At 49.6% G+C, this 24,832-nt stretch overlaps 2 protein-coding genes across 2 annotated transcripts; both read left to right on the forward strand.

Annotated features, from left to right (window-relative positions):
- Positions 1-7,652: 7,652 nt before the first annotated feature.
- LOC149920090 (uncharacterized) lies at positions 7,653-11,977 on the forward strand. Its single transcript, XM_090137571.1, has 5 exons — positions 7,653-8,978; positions 9,442-9,513; positions 9,650-9,721; positions 10,193-10,340; positions 10,517-11,977. The coding sequence occupies exons 1-5, from the start codon at positions 8,876-8,878 to the stop codon at positions 10,845-10,847; spliced, it is 726 nt and encodes a 241-aa protein (XP_089993697.1). The 5' UTR covers positions 7,653-8,875; the 3' UTR covers positions 10,848-11,977.
- Positions 11,978-20,817: 8,840 nt separating this feature from the next.
- LOC149920091 (uncharacterized) lies at positions 20,818-23,770 on the forward strand. Its single transcript, XM_090137780.1, has 5 exons — positions 20,818-20,960; positions 21,424-21,495; positions 21,631-21,702; positions 22,167-22,314; positions 22,491-23,770. Exons 1-5 carry the CDS (start codon positions 20,858-20,860, stop codon positions 22,819-22,821), a joined length of 726 nt encoding a protein of 241 aa, XP_089993906.1. The 5' UTR covers positions 20,818-20,857; the 3' UTR covers positions 22,822-23,770.
- Positions 23,771-24,832: the final 1,062 nt, after the last annotated feature.

Below are 24,832 nucleotides of genomic sequence, written 5' to 3' on the forward strand. Positions count from 1 at the left end.
CCCGTACCAAAGAGGCTTCATGGGCTTTGTTTACTTTATTGTAGCATGGGTTTCACATTCACGGATAACCTGGGCAATAGTGTCCATGGTCAAGCCCACCCATTGATCCTGAGCCCATCCATGTGTTGCACACCTTCCTTGATGGCCTCTGGTGTCATGAGGTCACTGAGCTAGAAATAGCTTTCTATTCTGTTGCTGGTGCAGACCTAGAGCACGAGACAGTTGACACACCTTCTGGACAGTTTCACATTTGAAAGCATTTCTTTGGAGCTGTTTGCTTTCAAACAGAAAGGCCCAGGACTGTTTCTTGGCTGAAGACTGGCTGGTGCACCACTACTGAACTCCCTGACACCAAGACAGTGCTGGATCAAGCAGTGACTAACTGCTTTGCTTTGCTGTTGCTAGGAAAATTTCTGCTCCAAGAAGCCTGCTTGATCACCTTTATTTCAAAAAGAGAGAGAGGAGAGTCTTCAGCTTTCTTTATTCCAACAAAGGGACTGGGGTATATCCCTGTGGGGTTTCTCAAAGTACTGGGGGAGACAGCCCCTCTTTTATCTCTGTATCCCGATGCTGGTGAGCCATTCCCCCTTTCCCCGTTGGCTGAGGTACTTGGGGTTCACATTCTTCCCAATTTGCCTATCAGCCATTCCCCAGCTAGGTCCACCCCTATGTTTGCTTTGTTGGCACAAACTTTGTCATCTGGACTCAGAGTTTGTTGTTTTGCCCAACTAGAACTGTCTTTGTGTCCTGTGAACTCTAGCACACTTTGTTCTGCCCAGCAAACAAGATTTATGTAGGTGCTCAGGTAGCATCTCCATCCAGATCTGAAGGCTCTTCCTTATGCCGTATTCTCCGCACTCACTATTGCATTCTCTCAGTCCTCGCAGCAGTCCTCAGTCTGACTTTCACAGGCAGAAAAAAATTGGTGAGCTCTTCTGCTCAGGTGCAAGCAAAAAGGCAGTAGGTGCAGGAACAGAGAAATGTGTGCTGCTGTGAAAGTGCAGCAAAGTGGGGTGCACCAGATACCCGCTAGCAGACCAAGAATAAGAAGATCAGCAGCGCTGGGGAGCTGTGTGGCTGTGAAGAGAACATGCGGTCTCAATGTGTATCAGCAGAGGCCAGAACCAACCCCACGGCAGCATGGCAAATGGCAAAACACACTGTCCTCACTCACCACCATCACAGGGAGAGGCCGCAGATAACGTTTCTCATGTTTCACTGCCTAACTAAAAGTGTCTAAGCCAAAGAGAAGGTTGCCCAGGAGCTGACAGAAGTTAGTGATCTAGCTTTGGCCCGCACTGAGTATTTTGCTGCTCAGTCTCACTCTTGATTTTGCATGCCAAACCCTCCTGGCCAGCCTGGGCCATCTCTGAAAGAAGCCTACACATAGCATTTTGCTCAGCAGTCCCAACTGCTGAATCCGAGAAACTTCAGAAAACCTCCGGGGCTTCTGAAGTCAAAGTCCAGGAGCAGTGGGGAATGCCCGGCAACTCTCTCAAGAAACTTGAGGACGCCTACAACAGTTCAGCAACGATTGAGTTAAAGGAGGTCAACGGAGTGCATCCAAGGAAGTTCCAGAGGCTGTTGCATTGCTCTGTGGGCTCATAGGTAATGAGATTAGCAAACTGTTGACCTACCAACCCCCCTGCTATGTGCAGGGCGCCAACCGCTAGACCAGGCTGCTCAGAGCCACATCCAGCCTGACTTTGAATGCTTCCAGGGATGGGGCATCCACGACCTCCTTGGGCAACCTGTTCCAGTGCGTCACCACCGCCTAAGTGAAAAACTTCCTTCTAATATCTAACCTAAATTTCCCCTGTCTTAGTTTAAAACCGTTCCCCCTTGTCCTGTCACTACCCACCCTCGTAAGCGATCATTTCCCCTCCTGCTTATACGCTCCCTTCAAGTACCACAGGGACACAACGAGATCTCTTTGGAGCCTCCAAGCTAAACAAGCTCAGTTCCCTCAACCTTTCCTCACAGGAGAGGAGCTCCAGCCCTCTGATCATCTTAGTGGCCCTCCTCTGGACCCGCTCCGAGAGCTCCACATCCTTCCTGTGCTGGAGGATGCAGTACTCCAGATGGGGCCTGGATGCAGTACTCCAGATGGGGCCTCAAAAGAGCTGAGTAGAGGCGGACAACCACCTCTCTCTCCCTGCTGGCCACCCCTTTTTTAATGCAGCCCAGAACACAGTTGGCCTTCTGGGCTGCAAGAGCACATTGCTGGCTCATATCCAGCTTCTCATCCACCAGGAGCACTGGTATAGAGGCACTTCAGCTTAACTACTGGCCTCGTTGCCTTCTCAGAGGAGCCCTCCCCAGTACCTCCAGGACAAGTCTGGGATTTTTCCCCACTCCCTCCAAGGTGACAGCATTCCCGTGCGCTTCTCTGTCACCCAGTACACCCCCTTCCCCCATCATATCTAGTTTTAAGCCCTGCTAACCAGCCCAGTTAGCTTGCTCCCGAGAATATTTGTGGGCCTTCTAGTCAGTCTGCTCCCATCCACCATCAGCATTCTGCCTTTCTCAAGGCTGCATCCCAAACCATAGTACCCAAAGCCCTGTGTGTGACACCGTTCGCAAAGCCATTCATTCACTGTGTGCACCCTCCTCCTTTTGTGTCACCAGCTGAGAGAACGGAGGAGAACACACCTTGTGTTCCTGATCCCTTCAGCAGTCTTCCCAGAGCCCTAAAGTCCCTTTTGATCACCTATTTTCTTCTTTTACCTGCCTCTTCATTTTCAGCGTGGAAAGCCAGTAATGGATAATAATCAGAGGGCTTGGCCGGCCAAATAACGTTCCTAGCAACATTTCTCACCCGGGCTCCAGGCAGGCAACACACCTCCCTGTGGGACGGATCCGAGCGGCATATCGGGCCCTCGGTTCCCCTCAGAAGCGAGGCCTCTGGAATGTCAGCTCTTCTTTTTTTCCTGACTGACGCTCTGGCGATACGGGGAGCAGAGTGACTAGTTTTGGGCAACCTCTCCCTGAAATCCACATCCCTGCGTGCCTCCAGCTCCAGAGCTTCATACCTGTTATGTAAGGGCACCTGGAGGGTGGGACAGGCTGCAAGGTGATCTGCTTGCTGCTCCAAACAAGGACTTGTTTCAATCCCTCGCTGTCTCTGAGGACACCCCCTCCCATCTGACTGTGAGAGGGCAGATGATTCCCCAGCGCTTGAGGAGCATTTCCCCTCTGCCCTTCCTGTAGGGATGGCAGAGTGTGACTCCATCAGTCAATCTCCCTCTTACAATCCAGATGCTCCTCAGCCTTTCTACTTCTTCCTTTACCTCCAAACCAGGCTGAGCCGATCATCCACCTGCTCACACTGCACACGGGTAGTATCCCTGCTGCCCCCCTGAAGCAGTGACAGGGCCAGGCATTCTCCACAGCCTGAGACCTGAACTGCAGCATGGACATACATGCTCTCGGTCTGAGTCTCCACTTCTCATGGCGAGGCTGGTACTGTTCAGATACTTCTTTCATACCATCTCTCTTTTGCCCGGAAGAAACAGAGGAACTCCCCTGCTGTGTGTGTGAGGTGACTACGTTAGATCATCAGCGCTGTCCCATCAGCAGGTCAAGAATCACAGAATGGCTCTCCAGCCTTTTGGCTCGTCTTGTGGCTTCGTGATTTCTTACTGTCAGTAGTGCACATCAGAACGTCACGCGGGCCAGTGGGAGTTCACGAGTTAACGTTCTGATTCCGTCTACTGTCGCGGCCTCTTTGAGCGTCCTGAGGGGAGGGGAGGGGAGAGGAGGGAGGGGGCGGGAAGAGGCGGGAAGAGGCAGTGGGGTGGAGCTGCGGACAGGACCCGGAGCGCCGGTGTCTCTCCGTCTGGCCCGGCTCAGCCGCCTCAGCTCGCCGCGGAGAAAGCACGCGCCTTCCCTCGCACTGCCGTGGTTTGGCGCTCATTTTTTGATCCTCTCGTCTCTCTCGTTTTGCTTGCTTTAGTTAGACGCAGTAAATTACCCTTCGTCCTCAGATCGCTGCCGCTGTGTTTTCTCTCTGTTGAAACTCTCGGCTAGCTCTGTGCCCTTCCCCCTCTCCCGGAGCGCACGTGGCCCGGGGCCGGCCGGCTCGCGGCAAACCGTTGGTACCTTTTTTTTCTCCCCTCTCCTCTTGCCGGGGCCTGTGCCCCCTGTCACGGACTTACATCTAAGGACAGCTTGCCTGGGCCGCACTGAGCAAATGGGAATTGTCTAGAGGCGCATATGTAACAAGCTAGTGGGATGTTTGACCTTGTTTTTGTGAAACTGAAGTACCAGTCTGATTTGGCGGCAGCGGTTGCCATTCCTAGTGAGTTCTCCAGGTGTTTGTCAGAGATGTTTGATGAAATGCTACTCTTCATGAGGGACGTGGCCGGATTTTTCTTGAAGTTGAATTCTTTGCCATAAGTTGGGCTTGGCATAATTAATTTTCATTTCAATTGCTGCTATTTTCTGAAACATAGCATGGATGAACGCACATCTTCAACTCATTTAATTAAACTTGACTTGGTGGTCCAGTCCACCAAAAATGCTAAGCCCTTCGGCTAATTTTAATATTCATAATCTGGCACAAATTTTCATTTTGATTTCATAAAGGACTTGATTTTAGTTGGAAATCATGTGGTCTTGTTAGCATTTTACCCCGACTTAGCCACCTTCCTTCAGAACAATACATGCTTACATCATACTTTTAAGGAACTCGTAGAACTGGCAATAATTTACTCCCTTGGACCTTAAGAAATTCTTAGCTTTGATGATTATTTGCACGACACTATTCATTTTTGAAGCTTTTGCACGTAAATTTTCTTGATGTCCACTGCAGTGATATTTCATCAAATGCGAGTTCCTGGTGGCAACGGCATCATCATCTGTTAATTTTCTAAGTCCCCCTTTTTCACAATACCAGAATGTTATCACTAGCTGTACCAGGTATGTTGACAAAGGTTAAAGAAAATGGCTTTCATGTCTTTTCTACTGTTTCATAAACACCAGGAGATTCATTGCGTCTTTTAACGACACCAAAAAAGCCGTTTCTTCAGTGACAGTATGTTCATTGTCGATACATCAATGAAGATGGCGATTTGAGCCGTATCTGGAGTAACACGACTCTCATCTCTCACCAAAGCATAAAATTTGAAATTAGCAGTTTTACTCCCCAACCTTCTTTTGATAGATTTTCCTATTTACTCAGTTCGCCTGGCTGCAGTCTGGTGAGGCAAGCTGATTTTAGAGAAATCAGTTCTTTTAATCAGGATTCGCTGTATCTGTCATGCTTTCTGCATACTGCTTAATAAACTCACCATCAGTGAGCTGCTTTGATTTTTTTGCAATCCGATTTCCTGTCACGTAACTAGCTTTTACAACAGAGGCTGAGTTTTAAGTTTTCCCAAAATATTGTATTGAGCTGACACTTTTTTCAGTTCTGCTATTTTGTCTTTATGAAGCATTCCTTGATACGTGTCAAATTCGGCAGCATGTTTCCGAAGTATTGTGTCCAACTCTAGGCTCGCCAGTACAAAAAAGACGTGGATCTCCTGGAAGAAGTTCAGCAGAGGGCCGCAAAGATGGTTAAAGGACCTGGAGCAGCTCTTATGAGGAAAGGCTGAGTGACCTGGGTCTGTTCAGCCTTGAGAAAAGAAAACTGAGAGGGGATCTGATCAATTTCTGTAAATAGCTAAGGTATGGGAGGCAAAGGGAAGAGGTCAGACTCTTTTCAGTGGTGCGTAGCAACAGGAAAGGGGGAATGGCCTCAAACGCAAGCATAGGAAGTTCTGCACAGATGTGCATAAGAACTTCTGCAGGGTAAGGGTGACAGAGCACAGGAACAGGCTGCCCAGGGGGATTGTGGTCTCCTCCTCTGGAGACGTTGAAGACAACAAGAAGTTCTGTAGAACTCAGGAAGGTTAGGCACATTTTTCTTGCATCATCAGAAGTGCTTTGTGAGGTCATAATGGGCCCCGTGAAGACATTCAGGAACCCCGTGTTATGTCATACCAGGAGGTACCACTTGTGCCTCAGGCCTGCAAGGAGGGTGCTTGCTGCTTGTGGACAAGAGGTAGCATGGGGCAACTACGGGAGACAGGTTCTCCCAGCTGTTGCTTTTTGCTCTTCCTTCTTCTCTTCCTGGTGGCTCCGTGTCATGGGCAACGACAGTATGTCCCGTGGGGAGCAGTGAGTCCAGGTAGGTTGGGTACTGAGGGGTGTACTGGGGAAGCAAACCCCTGAGGCTTCCTGGAAAGCAGCCTTGGATGGTGGGTCCTCCGGGGAAACAACCAGGCTCTTACATCAGCTCTGTTCCCTGTGAGGTGATGGCTCTCCAGCTTCAGCACACGTCCCACCTTGGAGCACACAGGGACGCCCCAGAGGGGAGAGCTCCTCCGATTCCAGCTCCGGGCGCTGTAGATCCCTTATGAAGAAGCACATGGCAACAGGTCTTGACAGCTTTTCTGCTTTGTTCTCCATTGCAGATGAACGTGTTGGCGACATGGACAGAGCTGTCCCATATCCCATGGAAGCTGATATGGAACGTGGTAAGAATCCCAGGGGCATGGTTTTCCTTGGAGATGTGTCTGATTCCCGTGCATGACTCACCCAGGCCTCTGCTTGGGACCTGGCAGAATCTAGACCTACATGTGGCTCTCACAACACTATGTGATCCCCTGCCAGGCCCTGCAGTCCCTTTACTGAGAATCATGGCATAATGCGGAAAGGAAATCTTTCTTCTGTTTCTTTACAGATCTGCCTGTACGCCGCGTATCTGGGCTGCGCCGTTTTCATCAGCTTCAAGGCTACCCCAGGGGTGAGTGGTCCGTCTTTGTTCGTTTCACAGTGTCAGCATGTACTTTCAGCTTTGTCTTCCTGTGGAACATGTCTTACACTGTTCTTTGCTAATGCTGGGGTGTGGAGCAGAGCAGAATAGCCTCTGTATCCAGCCTATCCCAGGAAAGGTGTTCTGGAATGTTACGAGGGCTTTGTTTTTCCTTGGAGATGCATTTGATCCCTGGCCATGGCTGGCATAGGCCTCTGCTCTGGATCTGGCAGAATCTGGACCGACATGTGGCTCTCAGAACACTATGTCCCTGGGCACACAGCCTATTGTCCTGTTAGGAGAGATGGGGAACAGAACAGGCCTGGTATAATCCATGGTGAGATGATTTTGGACCTGTTCTGAAAGCTAGGCGGTCACGAGTCCATGGGGCCAGATGGATTGCACCCTAGGTTGCTGAGGGAGTTGGCGGATGTGGTTGCCACTCTCCATCATTCTTCGGCAGCCCTGGCTATCCGGGAACGTCCCGGTGGACTGGAGACTGGCAAATGTGAGGCCCATCTTCAAAATGGGCTGGAAAGATGATCCTGGTAGCTACAGACCGGTTAGTCTCACATAAGTGCCAGGGAACGTCACGGAATGGATAATCTTGGGAGCCATCATGGATCAAGTAAAGGTCAACCAGAGGATCAGGCCCAGTCAGCACGGGTTTATGAATGGTAGGTCCTGTCTGACAAAGCTGGTTTCATTTTATGACAAGGTGACCCACTTAGTGGATGAAGGTAAGGCTGTTGATTTGGTCTACCTGGACTTCAGTAAGGCCTTTGACACCGTCCCCCACAGCATCCTTGTGGAGAAGCTGGCTGCCCATGGTTTGGATGGGTGTACGCTCCAGTGGGTGAAACAGTGGCTGGAATGGCCGGGCCCAAAGAGTTGTGGTCAATGGAATTAAATCCAGTTGGCGGCTGGTCACGAATGGTATCCCCCAGGGCTTGGTACTAGGCCCACTCCTATTCAACGTCAGGTGACACCAAGTTGGGAGGGAGTGTTGATCTGCCTGAGGGTAGAAAGGCACTACAGAGGGACATGGATCATTAGATCGATAGGCCAAGGCAAACTATGAGTTTCAGTAGGACCAAGTGTCAGGTCCTGCATTTTGATCACAATCCCAGACGACCCTACAGGCTTGGGGAGGAGTGGCTGGAAAGCTGCCTGACGGAAAGGGACCTTGGTGTACTGATGGACAGTCGGCTGAATATGAGGCAGCAGTGTGCCCAGGTGGCCAAGAAACCCAGCAGCATTCTGGCTTGTATCAGGAATGGTGTAGTGAGCAGGACTAGGGAAGTAATCCTTATTAAGTGTGCCTTAAGAGGAGTGACTAAAGGAAATTGGACTGTTTAGTCTGGGGAAGAGGAGGCTGAGGGGAGACCTTATTGCTCTCTTCAAGTACCTGCAAGGTGCTCACAGTGAGAACGGGGTTGGTCTCTTCTCACCGGTGGCAGGTGACAGGACGAGGGGAAATGGCGTCAAGTTGTGCCAGGGGAGGATTCGGTTGGATATCGGGAAAAACGTCTTTACAGAAAGGTGGTGGAGTCACCATCCCTGGATGTGTTTAAAATCCATTTGGATGTGGTGCTCAGGGACATGATTTAGCGGTGGTTTGTTAGAGTTAGGGTAGTGTGGTTAGGTTGTGGTTGGACTTGGTGATCTTTACCATCATTTCCAACGGAGCAATTCTATGATTGTATGATTTTGCGATTCAATGATCCCCTGCCAGGCTCTGCAGTCCCCTCCCTGGGAAGCCTGGCACAATATTTTGTTTCTTTTCACAGGGGTGGATAGTGATAAGACGAGGGGGAATGGTTTTAAACGGAGAAAGGGGAGGTTTACGTTAGATATTACGAGGAAATTTTTCACTTAGATGGTGGTGACACACTGGAACAGGTAGCCCGGAGAGATTGTGGATGCCCCATTCCTGGAGGCATGCAAGGCCAGGCTGGATGTGGCTTTGGGTAGCCTGGTCTGGTGGTTGGCGACCCTGCCCATAGCACGGGGGTTGAAACAAGATGATCATTGTGGTCCTTTTCAACTCAGGCCGTTCGATGATTCTATGATTCTATGAATACGGAAAGGAAATCTTTCTTCTGTTTCTTTACAGATCTGCCTGTACGCCGCGTATCTGGGCTGCCCTGTTTTCATCAGCTTCGAGGCTACCCCAGGGGTGAGTGGTCCGTCTTGGTTCATTTCACAGTGTCAGCATGTACTTTCAGCCTTGTCTTCCTGTGGAACATGTATTACACTGTTCTTTGCTAATGCTGGGGTGTGGAGCAGGGCAGAGTAGACATCGGGAGAGCCCAGAGATGTGCCCTGGGATTCTTTGCCCTGCACAGCTGTGTTTGCCAGCAGCCCCAGCCTTGTGTCTCTTGAAGTGCTGATGGCAAAGACAGCAGCATTTGGGGCAGAGTTTAGAGCTGCTCGGGGATCCTTTCCCCCAGCCAAGCTGAACGTGGTTTGTTTGGTGCGAATATGGTGCCCCTTTTGGCACCTGGTACCCATTTGCCACATACTTGCGAGTGGAAGAGGGAGACAAGTGTCTGCGAGTGAGAATGTTTGCTGCCATTCACGGCTGAACAGATTAATTGCAATGTATGTCAGGAGCTGTTATCTTCTGCCTTTGTTTGCAGAGGTGGCCTCGGGTGCTGGCTCTGCAGCTTCTCAGTGGGTTCCTGACTTGGAGCCTTGGAGGAATCACATGGGTAAGTGGTGTGTCTGGGTTTCCTCAGAGAGATGCCAGGTGCATCTAGAAGGCCAGCCTGACCCATCTGCAGCTGTTGATTATGAAGATTACACCACCTGTAATGGAAATGTTCCTCCCTCTGTGTTTACTTATAGCTGTTGAACCCAAGATTCCTGTTCCACGTTCTCAGATGGATCTTGGTTTTGAGCCTGAAGAGTATCCCAGAGGTACGCTGTCTTTGTCTGATAACCTTCTTGAGAGAGAGATACTATCAACTGTTGGGGAGAGCTTCTGTGCAATGCGTGTTTCCTGCCATGCAAAGCTGAAGAGGTGCATTCAAACATATAACAGGAGCTGTTCTGTCCGCAGTGGCAGAGCTGGCCACAGAGGATGGTTGTCAGCTTACCTTGCAGAATCCTGCTTTGGGTCCTTGGAGGTACAACATGTGCAATGCACGCCTATTCATTCCCTGAGACACAGCTGGAGGTGGTGATTTCTCAGCCTCTCCCTCAGCAAGAGCACGTGGGCTCTTGCTCAGGAGGACTGTAAGAGATCACCCTCATCCTCTGTTAGTAAGACGCGAGAATCAGGGACAGTAATGGAGAGAATACTATAGTCACTCGCACTTCTCCAAGACACTGTGATACCATCAGTAGTGCAGAACTCCTGAGTGTGTTGCACTGTCTCGTGTTCTGCAGGTGCTGGTGGTGTGAGAACAGCAGAGGGAGTGGATCAGAAACGGGGAGAAGATCACTCTGCAGTTGCAGTGCTTGCCGTCCTGTTCTCTCTGGTTGTTCTGGCAGCTTTGGGTTACCTGGCAAAACAGCTGCTGAAGAAGAGACAAGAGTGAGTTGTTTCTCCAGTAGCCTTTGCTAGCTGGCTGCTCTGTGGCGGGAAGCACTTGCAGTGAGAGCTGTGGACAGCCCTCTGCTGGGATTTGTGTTGAGAAATTTCTTTCACCTTTGTCTCTTAAGCCATACAAATTTTGAGTCTTGTCTAAAACCCCTTTCTTTTTGTTGCAGAGGTGCAATGCTATGTGAGGTTTGCTTTTGCATAAGAAAGGAAGACCCATCTCCAGTAAAAAAACGACACACCTTTGCGAGAATTACCATAGAAATTGAAAAGGACTCCGGGAAGTCAAACCCAAATCTGAACGGTCTTCCCAATTCCAAGGTCCCAGAAACACCTTCCTTATTCTATCAGCCCCCGCAGCAATCCTCTCAGACTGACTCAGACTGGGAGTCAGAAGACTCTGATGATACAAGTGAAAGGCCACCAGAGTCAGGAGAAGAGAGGAAAAGTATATGCACGTGTGGAAGACCAGTGAAACTGGGTGAACCACAGAACCCCTAGGGGACCAAGAATGCAGAGATCAGCACTGCTGGGGAGCTGTGTGCCACGGAAGAGAACACACCGTGTCCGTGAGAGAAATACATCAGACAGATGGGGAAGGAAGGGTCTCCTAATCGTGCTGCAGGCTTGGCAATGCAGAGCAATAAGGAATGTCCTTACAACACTACGTCACTCTGTCTCTTCCTCCCAGAAAACACTGGGAGGGAAGGACTGGAGCGTTTGGGGAACTCTAATTCTCCCTTAGCAGCTTTCCCAATTCCATCAGTTCATTGCAAGATGTCCATACTTATGAACGAGCATTCACTGCTGATTCCATATTGTGACACCACGCCCAAGTTGTACAACACACACATATATATATCTACACAATCAATAAACTATAACTAACATCATATACGGATATGTGTACATATGCGCCCAGATGCCTAAAACTACTGACTTGTCTCCCAGCATCAGGTCTCCTTCAGGTACACACTGAATGTCCCTGTTTCTGTTTTTGCATTTCCCACCAAATGAACTCAGGGCTGTGAACAAAATCAGTCCCACGGGTGGGCTTGCTTTTGCCCAAGGCCAGGATAACCCAAACCATTTTCCCTTGTAAATTCTTCTTATGTGCCACAGGGAGTCTATTCCCTCCGATGGTACATGAGAGGCTGGACTGGGCAGGGCCACCTCGATTGGCAGATCCCAGTGTGTTGACTAAGCAGGTGACATTAGCAGGCTATATCCCAATTGATCCCAGTGCTTGAATGTTCTGCCAACTACTGCTTTCAGCGTAGTTTTTAACACATATTTTAAAATATAATTTGACTCTTCCAGAAGCTGGTGGATCGTAGAGGATATGATATATCCACTCAGTGCCATGCTCTTTGGTCCAGGAGTTTATGAGGGTATTTTAAAAACGAGTTTTCCTTTATCTGACTCGCTTCTTTTTGGGGTGCCAGGTCACCATAACATTTGCTATTCAAGGACAGCGTTTTGGGTGGAGGTATGGGGTACAGGACATCGGTGTTTCCAGACATCAGATGTTTGCTTCCACCACTGTAAGCATACAGCGCTTTCCACGGCAGATTTGTGGCAGTGTGAATAGAATCCACCTGCAGGCCTCCCCGTATTTATATTTCATCCATTGTCCCCCGTACCAAAGAGGCTTCATGGGCTTTGTTTACTTTATTGTAGCATGGGTTTCACATTCACGGATAACCTGGGCAATAGTGTCCATGGTCAAGCCCACCCATTGATCCTGAGCCCATCCATGTGTTGCACACCTTCCTTGATGGCCTCTGGTGTCATGAGGTCACTGAGCTAGAAATAGCTTTCTATTCTGTTGCTGGTGCAGACCTAGAGCACGAGACAGTTGACACACCTTCTGGACAGTTTCACATTTGAAAGCATTTCTTTGGAGCTGTTTGCTTTCAAACAGAAAGGCCCAGGACTGTTTCTTGGCTGAAGACTGGCTGGTGCACCACTACTGAACTCCCTGACACCAAGACAGTGCTGGATCAAGCAGTGACTAACTGCTTTGCTTTGCTGTTGCTAGGAAAATTTCTGCTCCAAGAAGCCTGCTTGATCACCTTTATTTCAAAAAGAGAGAGAGGAGAGTCTTCAGCTTTCTTTATTCCAACAAAGGGACTGGGGTATATCCCTGTGGGGTTTCTCAAAGTACTGGGGGAGACAGCCCCTCTTTTATCTCTGTATCCCGATGCTGGTGAGCCATTCCCCCTTTCCCCGTTGGCTGAGGTACTTGGGGTTCACATTCTTCCCAATTTGCCTATCAGCCATTCCCCAGCTAGGTCCACCCCTATGTTTGCTTTGTTGGCACAAACTTTGTCATCTGGACTCAGAGTTTGTTGTTTTGCCCAACTAGAACTGTCTTTGTGTCCTGTGAACTCTAGCACACTTTGTTCTGCCCAGCAAACAAGATTTACGTAGGTGCTCAGGTAGCATCTCCATCCAGATCTGAAGGCTCTTCCTTATGCCGTATTCTCCGCACTCACTATTGCATTCTCTCAGTCCTCGCAGCAGTCCTCAGTCTGACTTTCACAGGCAGAAAAAAATTGGTGAGCTCTTCTGCTCAGGTGCAAGCAAAAAGGCAGTAGGTGCAGGAACAGAGAAATGTGTGCTGCTGTGAAAGTGCAGCAAAGTGGGGTGCACCAGATACCTGCTAGCAGACCAAGAATAAGAAGATCAGCAGCGCTGGGGAGCTGTGTGGCTGTGAAGAGAACATGCGGTCTCAATGTGTATCAGCAGAGGCCAGAACCAACCCCACGGCAGCATGGCAAACGGCAAAATACACTGTCCTCACTCACCACCATCACAGGGAGAGGCCGCAGATAACGTTTCTCATGTTTCACTGCCTAACTAAAAGTGTCTAAGCCAAAGAGAAGGTTGCCCAGGAGCTGACAGAAGTTAGTGATCTAGCTTTGGCCCGCACTGAGTATTTTGCTGCTCAGTCTCACTCTTGATTTTGCATGCCAAACCCTCCTGGCCAGCCTGGGCCATCTCTGAAAGAAGCCTACGCATAGCATTTTGCTCAGCAGTCCCAACTGCTGAATCCGAGAAACTTCAGAAAACCTCCGGGGCTTCTGAAGTCAAAGTCCAGGAGCACTGGGGAATGCCCGGCAACTCTCTCAAGAAACTTGAGGACGCCTACAACAGTTCAGCAACGATTGAGTTAAAGGAGGTCAACGGAGTGCATCCAAGGAAGTTCCAGAGGCTGTTGCATTGCTCTGTGGGCTCATAGGTAATGAGATTAGCAAACTGTTGACCTACCAACCCCCCTGCTATGTGCAGGGCGCCAACCGCTAGACCAGGCTGCTCAGAGCCACATCCAGCCTGACTTTGAATGCTTCCAGGGATGGGGCATCCACGACCTCCTTGGGCAACCTGTTCCAGTGCGTCACCACCGCCTAAGTGAAAAACTTCCTTCTAATATCTAACCTAAATTTCCCCTGTCTTAGTTTAAAACCGTTCCCCCTTGTCCTGTCACTACCCACCCTCGTAAGCGATCATTTCCCCTCCTGCTTATACGCTCCCTTCAAGTACCACAGGGACACAACGAGATCTCTTTGGAGCCTCCAAGCTAAACAAGCTCAGTTCCCTCAACCTTTCCTCACAGGAGAGGAGCTCCAGCCCTCTGATCATCTTAGTGGCCCTCCTCTGGACCCGCTCCGAGAGCTCCACATCCTTCCTGTGCTGGAGGATGCAGTACTCCAGATGGGGCCTGGATGCAGTACTCCAGATGGGGCCTCAAAAGAGCTGAGTAGAGGCGGACAACCACCTCTCTCTCCCTGCTGGCCACCCCTTTTTTAATGCAGCCCAGAACACAGTTGGCCTTCTGGGCTGCAAGAGCACATTGCTGGCTCATATCCAGCTTCTCATCCACCAGGAGCACTGGTATAGAGGCACTTCAGCTTAACTACTGGCCTCGTTGCCTTCTCAGAGGAGCCCTCCCCAGTACCTCCAGGACAAGTCTGGGATTTTTCCCCACTCCCTCCAAGGTGACAGCATTCCCGTGCGCTTCTCTGTCACCCAGTACACCCCCTTCCCCCATCATATCTAGTTTTAAGCCCTGCTAACCAGCCCAGTTAGCTTGCTCCCGAGAATATTTGTGGGCCTTCTAGTCAGTCTGCTCCCATCCACCATCAGCATTCTGCCTTTCTCAAGGCTGCATCCCAAACCATAGTACCCAAAGCCCTGTGTGTGACACCGTTCGCAAAGCCATTCATTCACTGTGTGCACCCTCCTCCTTTTGTGTCACCAGCTGAGAGAACGGAGGAGAACACACCTTGTGTTCCTGATCCCTTCAGCAGTCTTCCCAGAGCCCTAAAGTCCCTTTTGATCACCTATTTTCTTCTTTTACCTGCCTCTTCATTTTCAGCGTGGAAAGCCAGTAATGGATAATAATCAGAGGGCTTGGCCGGCCAAATAACGTTCCTAGCAACATTTCTCACCCGGGCTCCAGGCAGGCAACACACCTCCCTGTGGGACGGATCCGAGCGGCATATCGGGCCCTCGGTTCCCCTCAGAAGCGAGGCCTCTGGAATGTCAGCTCTTCTTTTTTTCCTGACTGACGCTCTGGCGATACGGGGAGCAGAGTGACTAGTTTTGGGCAACCTCTCCCTGAAATCCACATCCCTGCGTGCCTCCAGCTCCAGAGCTTCATACCTGTTATGTAAGGGCACCTGGAGGGTGGGACAGGCTGCAAGGTGATCTGCTTGCTGCTCCAAACAAGGACTTGTTTCAATCCCTCGCTGTCTCTGAGGACACCCCCTCCCATCTGACTGTGAGAGGGCAGATGATTCCCCAGCGCTTGAGGAGCATTTCCCCTCTGCCCTTCCTGTAGGGATGGCAGAGTGTGACTCCATCAGTCAATCTCCCTCTTACAATCCAGATGCTCCTCAGCCTTTCTACTTCTTCCTTTACCTCCAAACCAGGCTGAGCCGATCATCCACCTGCTCACACTGCACACGGGTAGTATCCCTGCTGCCCCCCTGAAGCAGTGACAGGGCCAGGCATTCTCCACAGCCTGAGACCTGAACTGCAGCATGGACATACATGCTCTCGGTCTGAGTCTCCACTTCTCATGGCGAGGCTGGTACTGTTCAGATACTTCTTTCATACCATCTCTCTTTTGCCCGGAAGAAACAGAGGAACTCCCCTGCTGTGTGTGTGAGGTGACTACGTTAGATCATCAGCGCTGTCCCATCAGCAGGTCAAGAATCACAGAATGGCTCTCCAGCCTTTTGGCTCGTCTTGTGGCTTCGTGATTTCTTACTGTCAGTAGTGCACATCAGAACGTCACGCGGGCCAGTGGGAGTTCACGAGTTAACGTTCTGATTCCGTCTACTGTCGCGGCCTCTTTGAGCGTCCTGAGGGGAGGGGAGGGGAGAGGAGGGAGGGGGCGGGAAGAGGCGGGAAGAGGCAGTGGGGTGGAGCTGCGGACAGGACCCGGAGCGCCGGTGTCTCTCCGTCTGGCCCGGCTCAGCCGCCTCAGCTCGCCGCGGAGAAAGCACGCGCCTTCCCTCGCACTGCCGTGGTTTGGCGCTCATTTTTTGATCCTCTCGTCTCTCTCGTTTTGCTTGCTTTAGTTAGACGCAGTAAATTACCCTTCGTCCTCAGATCGCTGCCGCTGTGTTTTCTCTCTGTTGAAACTCTCGGCTAGCTCTGTGCCCTTCCCCCTCTCCCGGAGCGCACGTGGCCCGGGGCCGGCCGGCTCGCGGCAAACCGTTGGTACCTTTTTTTTCTCCCCTCTCCTCTTGCCGGGGCCTGTGCCCCCTGTCACGGACTTACATCTAAGGACAGCTTGCCTGGGCCGCACTGAGCAAATGGGAATTGTCTAGAGGCGCATATGTAACAAGCTAGTGGGATGTTTGACCTTGTTTTTGTGAAACTGAAGTACCAGTCTGATTTGGCGGCAGCGGTTGCCATTCCTAGTGAGTTCTCCAGGTGTTTGTCAGAGATGTTTGATGAAATGCTACTCTTCATGAGGGACGTGGCCGGATTTTTCTTGAAGTTGAATTCTTTGCCATAAGTTGGGCTTGGCATAATTAATTTTCATTTCAATTGCTGCTATTTTCTGAAACATAGCATGGATGAACGCACATCTTCAACTCATTTAATTAAACTTGACTTGGTGGTCCAGTCCACCAAAAATGCTAAGCCCTTCGGCTAATTTTAATATTCATAATCTGGCACAAATTTTCATTTTGATTTCATAAAGGACTTGATTTTAGTTGGAAATCATGTGGTCTTGTTAGCATTTTACCCCGACTTAGCCACCTTCCTTCAGAACAATACATGCTTACATCATACTTTTAAGGAACTCGTAGAACTGGCAATAATTTACTCCCTTGGACCTTAAGAAATTCTTAGCTTTGATGATTATTTGCACGACACTATTCATTTTTGAAGCTTTTGCACGTAAATTTTCTTGATGTCCACTGCAGTGATATTTCATCAAATGCGAGTTCCTGGTGGCAACGGCATCATCATCTGTTAATTTTCTAAGTCCCCCTTTTTCACAATACCAGAATGTTATCACTAGCTGTACCAGGTATGTTGACAAAGGTTAAAGAAAATGGCTTTCATGTCTTTTCTACTGTTTCATAAACACCAGGAGATTCATTGCGTCTTTTAACGACACCAAAAAAGCCGTTTCTTCAGTGACAGTATGTTCATTGTCGATACATCAATGAAGATGGCGATTTGAGCCGTATCTGGAGTAACACGACTCTCATCTCTCACCAAAGCATAAAATTTGAAATTAGCAGTTTTACTCCCCAACCTTCTTTTGATAGATTTTCCTATTTACTCAGTTCGCCTGGCTGCAGTCTGGTGAGGCAAGCTGATTTTAGAGAAATCAGTTCTTTTAATCAGGATTCGCTGTATCTGTCATGCTTTCTGCATACTGCTTAATAAACTCACCATCAGTGAGCTGCTTTGATTTTTTTGCAATCCGATTTCCTGTCACGTAACTAGCTTTTACAACAGAGGCTGAGTTTTAAGTTTTCCCAAAATATTGTATTGAGCTGACACTTTTTTCAGTTCTGCTATTTTGTCTTTATGAAGCATTCCTTGATACGTGTCAAATTCGGCAGCATGTTTCCGAAGTATTGTGTCCAACTCTAGGCTCGCCAGTACAAAAAAGACGTGGATCTCCTGGAAGAAGTTCAGCAGAGGGCCGCAAAGATGGTTAAAGGACCTGGAGCAGCTCTTATGAGGAAAGGCTGAGTGACCTGGGTCTGTTCAGCCTTGAGAAAAGAAAACTGAGAGGGGATCTGATCAATTTCTGTAAATAGCTAAGGTATGGGAGGCAAAGGGAAGAGGTCAGACTCTTTTCAGTGGTGCGTAGCAACAGGAAAGGGGGAATGGCCTCAAACGCAAGCATAGGAAGTTCTGCACAGATGTGCATAAGAACTTCTGCAGGGTAAGGGTGACAGAGCACAGGAACAGGCTGCCCAGGGGGATTGTGGTCTCCTCCTCTGGAGACGTTGAAGACAACAAGAAGTTCTGTAGAACTCAGGAAGGTTAGGCACATTTTTCTTGCATCATCAGAAGTGCTTTGTGAGGTCATAATGGGCCCCGTGAAGACATTCAGGAACCCCGTGTTATGTCATACCAGGAGGTACCACTTGTGCCTCAGGCCTGCAAGGAGGGTGCTTGCTGCTTGTGGACAAGAGGTAGCATGGGGCAACTACGGGAGACAGGTTCTCCCAGCTGTTGCTTTTTGCTCTTCCTTCTTCTCTTCCTGGTGGCTCCGTGTCATGGGCAACGACAGTATGTCCCGTGGGGAGCAGTGAGTCCAGGTAGGTTGGGTACTGAGGGGTGTACTGGGGAAGCAAACCCCTGAGGCTTCCTGGAAAGCAGCCTTGGATGGTGGGTCCTCCGGGGAAACAACCAGGCTCTTACATCAGCTCTGTTCCCTGTGAGGTGATGGCTCTCCAGCTTCAGCACACGTCCCACCTTGGAGCACACAGGGACGCCCCAGAGGGGAGAGCTCCTCCGATTCCAGCTCCGGGCGCTGTAGATCCCTTATGAAGAAGCACATGGCAACAGGTCTTGACAGCTTTTCTGCTTTGTTCTCCATTGCAGATGAACGTGTTGGCGACATGGACAGAGCTGTCCCATATCCCATGGAAGCTGATATGGAACGTGGTAAGAATCCCAGGGGCATGGTTTTCCTTGGAGATGTGTCTGATTCCCGTGCATGACTCACCCAGGCCTCTGCTTGGGACCTGGCAGAATCTAGACCTACATGTGGCTCTCACAACACTATGTGATCCCCTGCCAGGCCCTGCAGTCCCTTTACTGAGAATCATGGCATAATGCGGAAAGGAAATCTTTCTTCTGTTTCTTTACAGATCTGCCTGTACGTCGCGTATCTGGGCTGCGCCGTTTTCATCAGCTTCAAGGCTACCCCAGGGGTGAGTGGTCCGTCTTTGTTCGTTTCACAGTGTCAGCATGTACTTTCAGCTTTGTCTTCCTGTGGAACATGTCTTACACTGTTCTTTGCTAATGCTGGGGTGTGGAGCAGAGCAGAATAGCCTCTGTATCCAGCCTATCCCAGGAAAGGTGTTCTGGAATGTTACGAGGGCTTTGTTTTTCCTTGGAGATGCATTTGATCCCTGGCCATGGCTGGCATAGGCCTCTGCTCTGGATCTGGCAGAATCTGGACTGACATGTGGCTCTCAGAACACTATGTCCCTGGGCACACAGCCTATTGTCCTGTTAGGAGAGATGGGGAACAGAACAGGCCTGGTATAATCCATGGTGAGATGATTTTGGACCTGTTCTGAAAGCTAGGCGGTCACGAGTCCATGGGGCCAGATGGATTGCACCCTAGGTTGCTGAGGGAGTTGGCGGATGTGGTTGCCACTCTCCATCATTCTTCGGCAGCCCTGGCTATCCGGGAACGTCCCGGTGGACTGGAGACTGGCAAATGTGAGGCCCATCTTCAAAATGGGCTGGAAAGATGATCCTGGTAGCTACAGACCGGTTAGTCTCACATAAGTGCCAGGGAACGTCACGGAATGGATAATCTTGGGAGCCATCATGGATCAAGTAAAGGTCAACCAGAGGATCAGGCCCAGTCAGCACGGGTTTATGAATGGTAGGTCCTGTCTGACAAAGCTGGTTTCATTTTATGACAAGGTGACCCACTTAGTGGATGAAGGTAAGGCTGTTGATTTGGTCTACCTGGACTTCAGTAAGGCCTTTGACACCGTCCCCCACAACATCCTTGTGGAGAAGCTGGCTGCCCATGGTTTGGATGGGTGTACGCTCCAGTGGGTGAAACAGTGGCTGGAATGGCCGGGCCCAAAGAGTTGTGGTCAATGGAATTAAATCCAGTTGGTGGCCGGTCACGAATGGTATCCCCCAGGGCTTGGTACTAGGCCCACTCCTATTCAACGTCAGGTGACACCAAGTTGGGAGGGAGTGTTGATCTGCCTGAGGGTAGAAAGGCACTACAGAGGGACATGGATCATTAGATCGATAGGCCAAGGCAAACTATGAGTTTCAGTAGGACCAAGTGTCAGGTCCTGCATTTTGATCACAATCCCAGACGACCCTACAGGCTTGGGGAGGAGTGGCTGGAAAGCTGCCTGACGGAAAGGGACCTTGGTGTACTGATGGACAGTCGGCTGAATATGAGGCAGCAGTGTGCCCAGGTGGCCAAGAAACCCAGCAGCATTCTGGCTTGTATCAGGAATGGTGTAGTGAGCAGGACTAGGGAAGTAATCCTTATTAAGTGTGCCTTAAGAGGAGTGACTAAAGGAAATTGGACTGTTTAGTCTGGGGAAGAGGAGGCTGAGGGGAGACCTTATTGCTCTCTTCAAGTACCTGCAAGGTGCTCACAGTGAGAACGGGGTTGGTCTCTTCTCACCGGTGGCAGGTGACAGGACGAGGGGAAATGGCCTCAAGTTGTGCCAGGGGAGGATTCGGTTGGATATCGGGAAAAACGTCTTTACAGAAAGGTGGTGGAGTCACCATCCCTGGATGTGTTTAAAATCCATTTGGATGTGGTGCTCAGGGACATGATTTAGCGGTGGTTTGTTAGAGTTAGGGTAGTATGGTTAGGTTGTGGTTGGACTTGGTGATCTTTACCATCATTTCCAACGGAGCAATTCTATGATTGTATGATTTTGCGATTCAATGATCCCCTGCCAGGCTCTGCAGTCCTCTCCCTGGGAAGCCTGGCACAATATTTTGTTTCTTTTCACAGGGGTGGATAGTGATAAGACGAGGGGGAATGGTTTTAAACGGAGAAAGGGGAGGTTTACGTTAGATATTACGAGGAAATTTTTCACTTAGATGGTGGTGACACACTGGAACAGGTAGCCCGGAGAGATTGTGGATGCCCCATTCCTGGAGGCATGCAAGGCCAGGCTGGATGTGGCTTTGGGCAGCCTGGTCTGGTGGTTGGCGACCCTGCCCATAGCACGGGGGTTGAAACAAGATGATCATTGTGGTCCTTTTCAACTCAGGCCGTTCGATGATTCTATGATTCTATGAATACGGAAAGGAAATCTTTCTTCTGTTTCTTTACAGATCTGCCTGTACGCCGCGTATCTGGGCTGCCCTGTTTTCATCAGCTTCGAGGCTACCCCAGGGGTGAGTGGTCCGTCTTGGTTCATTTCACAGTGTCAGCATGTACTTTCAGCCTTGTCTTCCTGTGGAACATGTATTACACTGTTCTTTGCTAATGCTGGGGTGTGGAGCAGGGCAGAGTAGACATCAGGAGAGCCCAGAGATGTGCCCTGGGATTCTTTGCCCTGCCCAGCTGTGTTTGCCAGCAGCCCCAGCCTTGTGTCTCTTGAAGTGCTGATGGCAAAGACAGCAGCATTTGGGGCAGAGTTTAGAGCTGCTCGGGGATCCTTTCCCCCAGCCAAGCTGAACGTGGTTTGTTTGGTGCGAATATGGTGCCCCTTTTGGCACCTGGTACCCATTTGCCACATACTTGCGAGTGGAAGAGGGAGACAAGTGTCTGCGAGTGAGAGTGTTTGCTGCCATTCACGGCTGAACAGATTAATTGCAGTCTATGTCAGGAGCTGTTATCTTCTGCCTTTGTTTGCAGAGGTGGCCTCGGGTGCTGGCTCAGTAGCTTCTCAGTGGGTTCCTGACTTGGAACCTTGGAGGAATCACATGGGTAAGTGGTGTGTCTGGGTTTCCTCAGAGAGATGCCAGGTGCATCTAGAAGGCCAGCCTGACCCATCTGCAGCTGTTGATTATGAAGATTACACCATCTGTAATGGAAATGTTCCTCCTCTGTGTTTACTTATAGCTGTTGAACCCAAGATTCCTGTTCCACGTTCTCAGATGGATCTTGGTTTTGAGCCTGAAGAGTATCCCAGAGGTACGCTGTCTTTGTCTGATAACCTTCTTGAGAGAGAGATACTATCAACTGTTGGGGAGAGCTTCTGTGCAATGCATGTTTCCTGCCATGCAAAGCTGAAGAGGTGCATTCAAACATATAACAGGAGCTGTTCTGTCCGCAGTGGCAGAGCTGGCCACAGAGGATGGTTGTCAGCTTACCTTGCAGAATCCTGCTTTGGGTCCTTGGAGGTACAACATGTGCAATGCACGCCTATTCATTCCCTGAGACACAGCTGGAGGTGGTGATTTCTCAGCCTCTCCCTTGCACGTGGGCTCTTGCTCAGGAGGACTGTAAGAGATCACCCTCATCCTCTGTTAGTAAGACGCGAGAATCAGGGACAGTAATGGAGAGAATACTATAGTCACTCGCACTTCTCCAAGACACTGTGATACCATCAGTAGTGCAGAACTCCTGAGTGTGTTGCACTGTCTCGTGTTCTGCAGGTGCTGGTGGTGTGAGAACAGCAGAGGGAGTGGATCAGAAACGGGGAGAAGATCACTCTGCAGTTGCAGTGCTTGCCGTCCTGTTCTCTCTGGTTGTTCTGGCAGCTTTGGGTTACCTGGCAAAACAGCTGCTGAAGAAGAGACAAGAGTGAGTTGTTTCTCCAGTAGCCTTTGCTAGCTGGCTGCTCTGTGGCGGGAAGCACTTGCAGTGAGAGCTGTGGACAGCCCTCTGCTGGGATTTGTGTTGAGAAATTTCTTTCACCTTTGTCTCTTAAGCCATACAAATTTTGAGTCTTGTCTAAAACCCCTTTCTTTTTGTTGCAGAGGTGCAATGCTATGTGAGGTTTGCTTTTGCATAAGAAAGGAAGACCCATCTCCAGTAAAAAAACGACACACCTTTGCGAGAATTACCATAGAAATTGAAAAGGACTCCGGGAAGTCAAACCCAAATCTGAACGGTCTTCCCAATTCCAAGGTCCCAGAAACACCTTCCTTATTCTATCAGCCCCCGCAGCAATCCTCTCAGACTGACTCAGACTGGGAGTCAGAAGACTCTGATGATACAAGTGAAAGGCCACCAGAGTCAGGAGAAGAGAGGAAAAGTATATGCACGTGTGGAAGACCAGTGAAACTGGGTGAACCACAGAACCCCTAGGGGACCAAGAATGCAGAGATCAGCACTGCTGGGGAGCTGTGTGCCACGGAAGAGAACACACCGTGTCCGTGAGAGAAATACATCAGACAGACGGGGAAGGAAGGGTCTCCTAATCGTGCTGCAGGCTTGGCAATGCAGAGCAATAAGGAATGTCCTTACAACACTACGTCACTCTGTCTCTTCCTCCCAGAAAACACTGGGAGGGAAGGACTGGAGCGTTTGGGGAACTCTAATTCTCCCTTAGCAGCTTTCCCAATTCCATCAGTTCATTGCAAGATGTCCATACTTATGAACGAGCATTCACTGCTGATTCCATATTGTGACACCACGCCCAAGTTGTACAACACACACATATATATATCTACACAATCAATAAACTATAACTAACATCATATACGGATATGTGTACATATGCGCCCAGATGCCTAAAACTACTGACTTGTCTCCCAGCATCAGGTCTCCTTCAGGTACACACTGAATGTCCCTGTTTCTGTTTTTGCATTTCCCACCAAATGAACTCAGGGCTGTGAACAAAATCAGTCCCACGGGTGGGCTTGCTTTTGCCCAAGGCCAGGATAACCCAAACCATTTTCCCTTGTAAATTCTTCTTATGTGCCACAGGGAGTCTATTCCCTCCGATGGTACATGAGAGGCTGGACTGGGCAGGGCCACCTCGATTGGCAGATCCCAGTGTGTTGACTAAGCAGGTGACATTAGCAGGCTATATCCCAATTGATCCCAGTGCTTGAATGTTCTGCCAACTACTGCTTTCAGCGTAGTTTTTAACACATATTTTAAAATATAATTTGACTCTTCCAGAAGCTGGTGGATCGTAGAGGATATGATATATCCACTCAGTGCCATGCTCTTTGGTCCAGGAGTTTATGAGGGTATTTTAAAAACGAGTTTTCCTTTATCTGACTCGCTTCTTTTTGGGGTGCCAGGTCACCATAACATTTGCTATTCAAGGACAGCGTTTTGGGTGGAGGTATGGGGTACAGGACATCGGTGTTTCCAGACATCAGATGTTTGCTTCCACCACTGCAAGCATACAGCGCTTTCCACGGCAGATTTGTGGCAGTGTGAATAGAATCCACCTCCAGGCCTCCCCGTATTTATATTTCATCCATTGTCCCCCGTACCAAAGAGGCTTCATGGGCTTTGTTTACTTTATTGTAGCATGGGTTTCACATTCACGGATAACCTGGGCAATAGTGTCCATGGTCAAGCCCACCCATTGATCCTGAGCCCATCCATGTGTTGCACACCTTCCTTGATGGCCTCTGGTGTCATGAGGTCACTGAGCTAGAAATAGCTTTCTATTCTGTTGCTGGTGCAGACCTAGAGCACGAGACAGTTGACACACCTTCTGGACAGTTTCACATTTGAAAGCATTTCTTTGGAGCTGTTTGCTTTCAAACAGAAAGGCCCAGGACTGTTTCTTGGCTGAAGACTGGCTGGTGCACCACTACTGAACTCCCTGACACCAAGACAGTGCTGGATCAAGCAGTGACTAACTGCTTTGCTTTGCTGTTGCTAGGAAAATTTCTGCTCCAAGAAGCCTGCTTGATCACCTTTATTTCAAAAAGAGAGAGAGGAGAGTCTTCAGCTTTCTTTATTCCAACAAAGGGACTGGGGTATATCCCTGTGGGGTTTCTCAAAGTACTGGGGGAGACAGCCCCTCTTTTATCTCTGTATCCCGATGCTGGTGAGCCATTCCCCCTTTCCCCGTTGGCTGAGGTACTTGGGGTTCACATTCTTCCCAATTTGCCTATCAGCCATTCCCCAGCTAGGTCCACCCCTATGTTTGCTTTGTTGGCACAAACTTTGTCATCTGGACTCAGAGTTTGTTGTTTTGCCCAACTAGAACTGTCTTTGTGTCCTGTGAACTCTAGCACACTTTGTTCTGCCCAGCAAACAAGATTTACGTAGGTGCTCAGGTAGCATCTCCATCCAGATCTGAAGGCTCTTCCTTATGCCGTATTCTCCGCACTCACTATTGCATTCTCTC

Source organism: Phasianus colchicus, chromosome 1 (genome assembly GCF_987193195.1).
Source record: "Phasianus colchicus chromosome 1, bPhaCol1.hap1.1, whole genome shotgun sequence".
Lineage (NCBI taxonomy): Eukaryota > Metazoa > Chordata > Aves > Galliformes > Phasianidae > Phasianus > Phasianus colchicus.

Bases quoted from the DNA above. Each gene is read 5' to 3' on its own strand.
- LOC149920090 (XM_090137571.1), top strand. From the start codon at position 8,876: ATGAATACGGAAAGGAAATCTTTCTTCTGTTTCTTTACAGATCTGCCT. The intron at 8,979-9,441 runs GTGAGTGGTCCG...CTTTGTTTGCAG, and splicing joins GCTTCGAGGCTACCCCAGGG to AGGTGGCCTCGGGTGCTGGC. The intron at 9,514-9,649 runs GTAAGTGGTGTG...GTTTACTTATAG, and splicing joins GCCTTGGAGGAATCACATGG to CTGTTGAACCCAAGATTCCT.
- LOC149920091 (XM_090137780.1), top strand. From the start codon at position 20,858: ATGAATACGGAAAGGAAATCTTTCTTCTGTTTCTTTACAGATCTGCCT. The intron at 21,496-21,630 runs GTAAGTGGTGTG...GTTTACTTATAG, and splicing joins ACCTTGGAGGAATCACATGG to CTGTTGAACCCAAGATTCCT. The intron at 22,315-22,490 runs GTGAGTTGTTTC...TTTTTGTTGCAG, and splicing joins CTGCTGAAGAAGAGACAAGA to AGGTGCAATGCTATGTGAGG.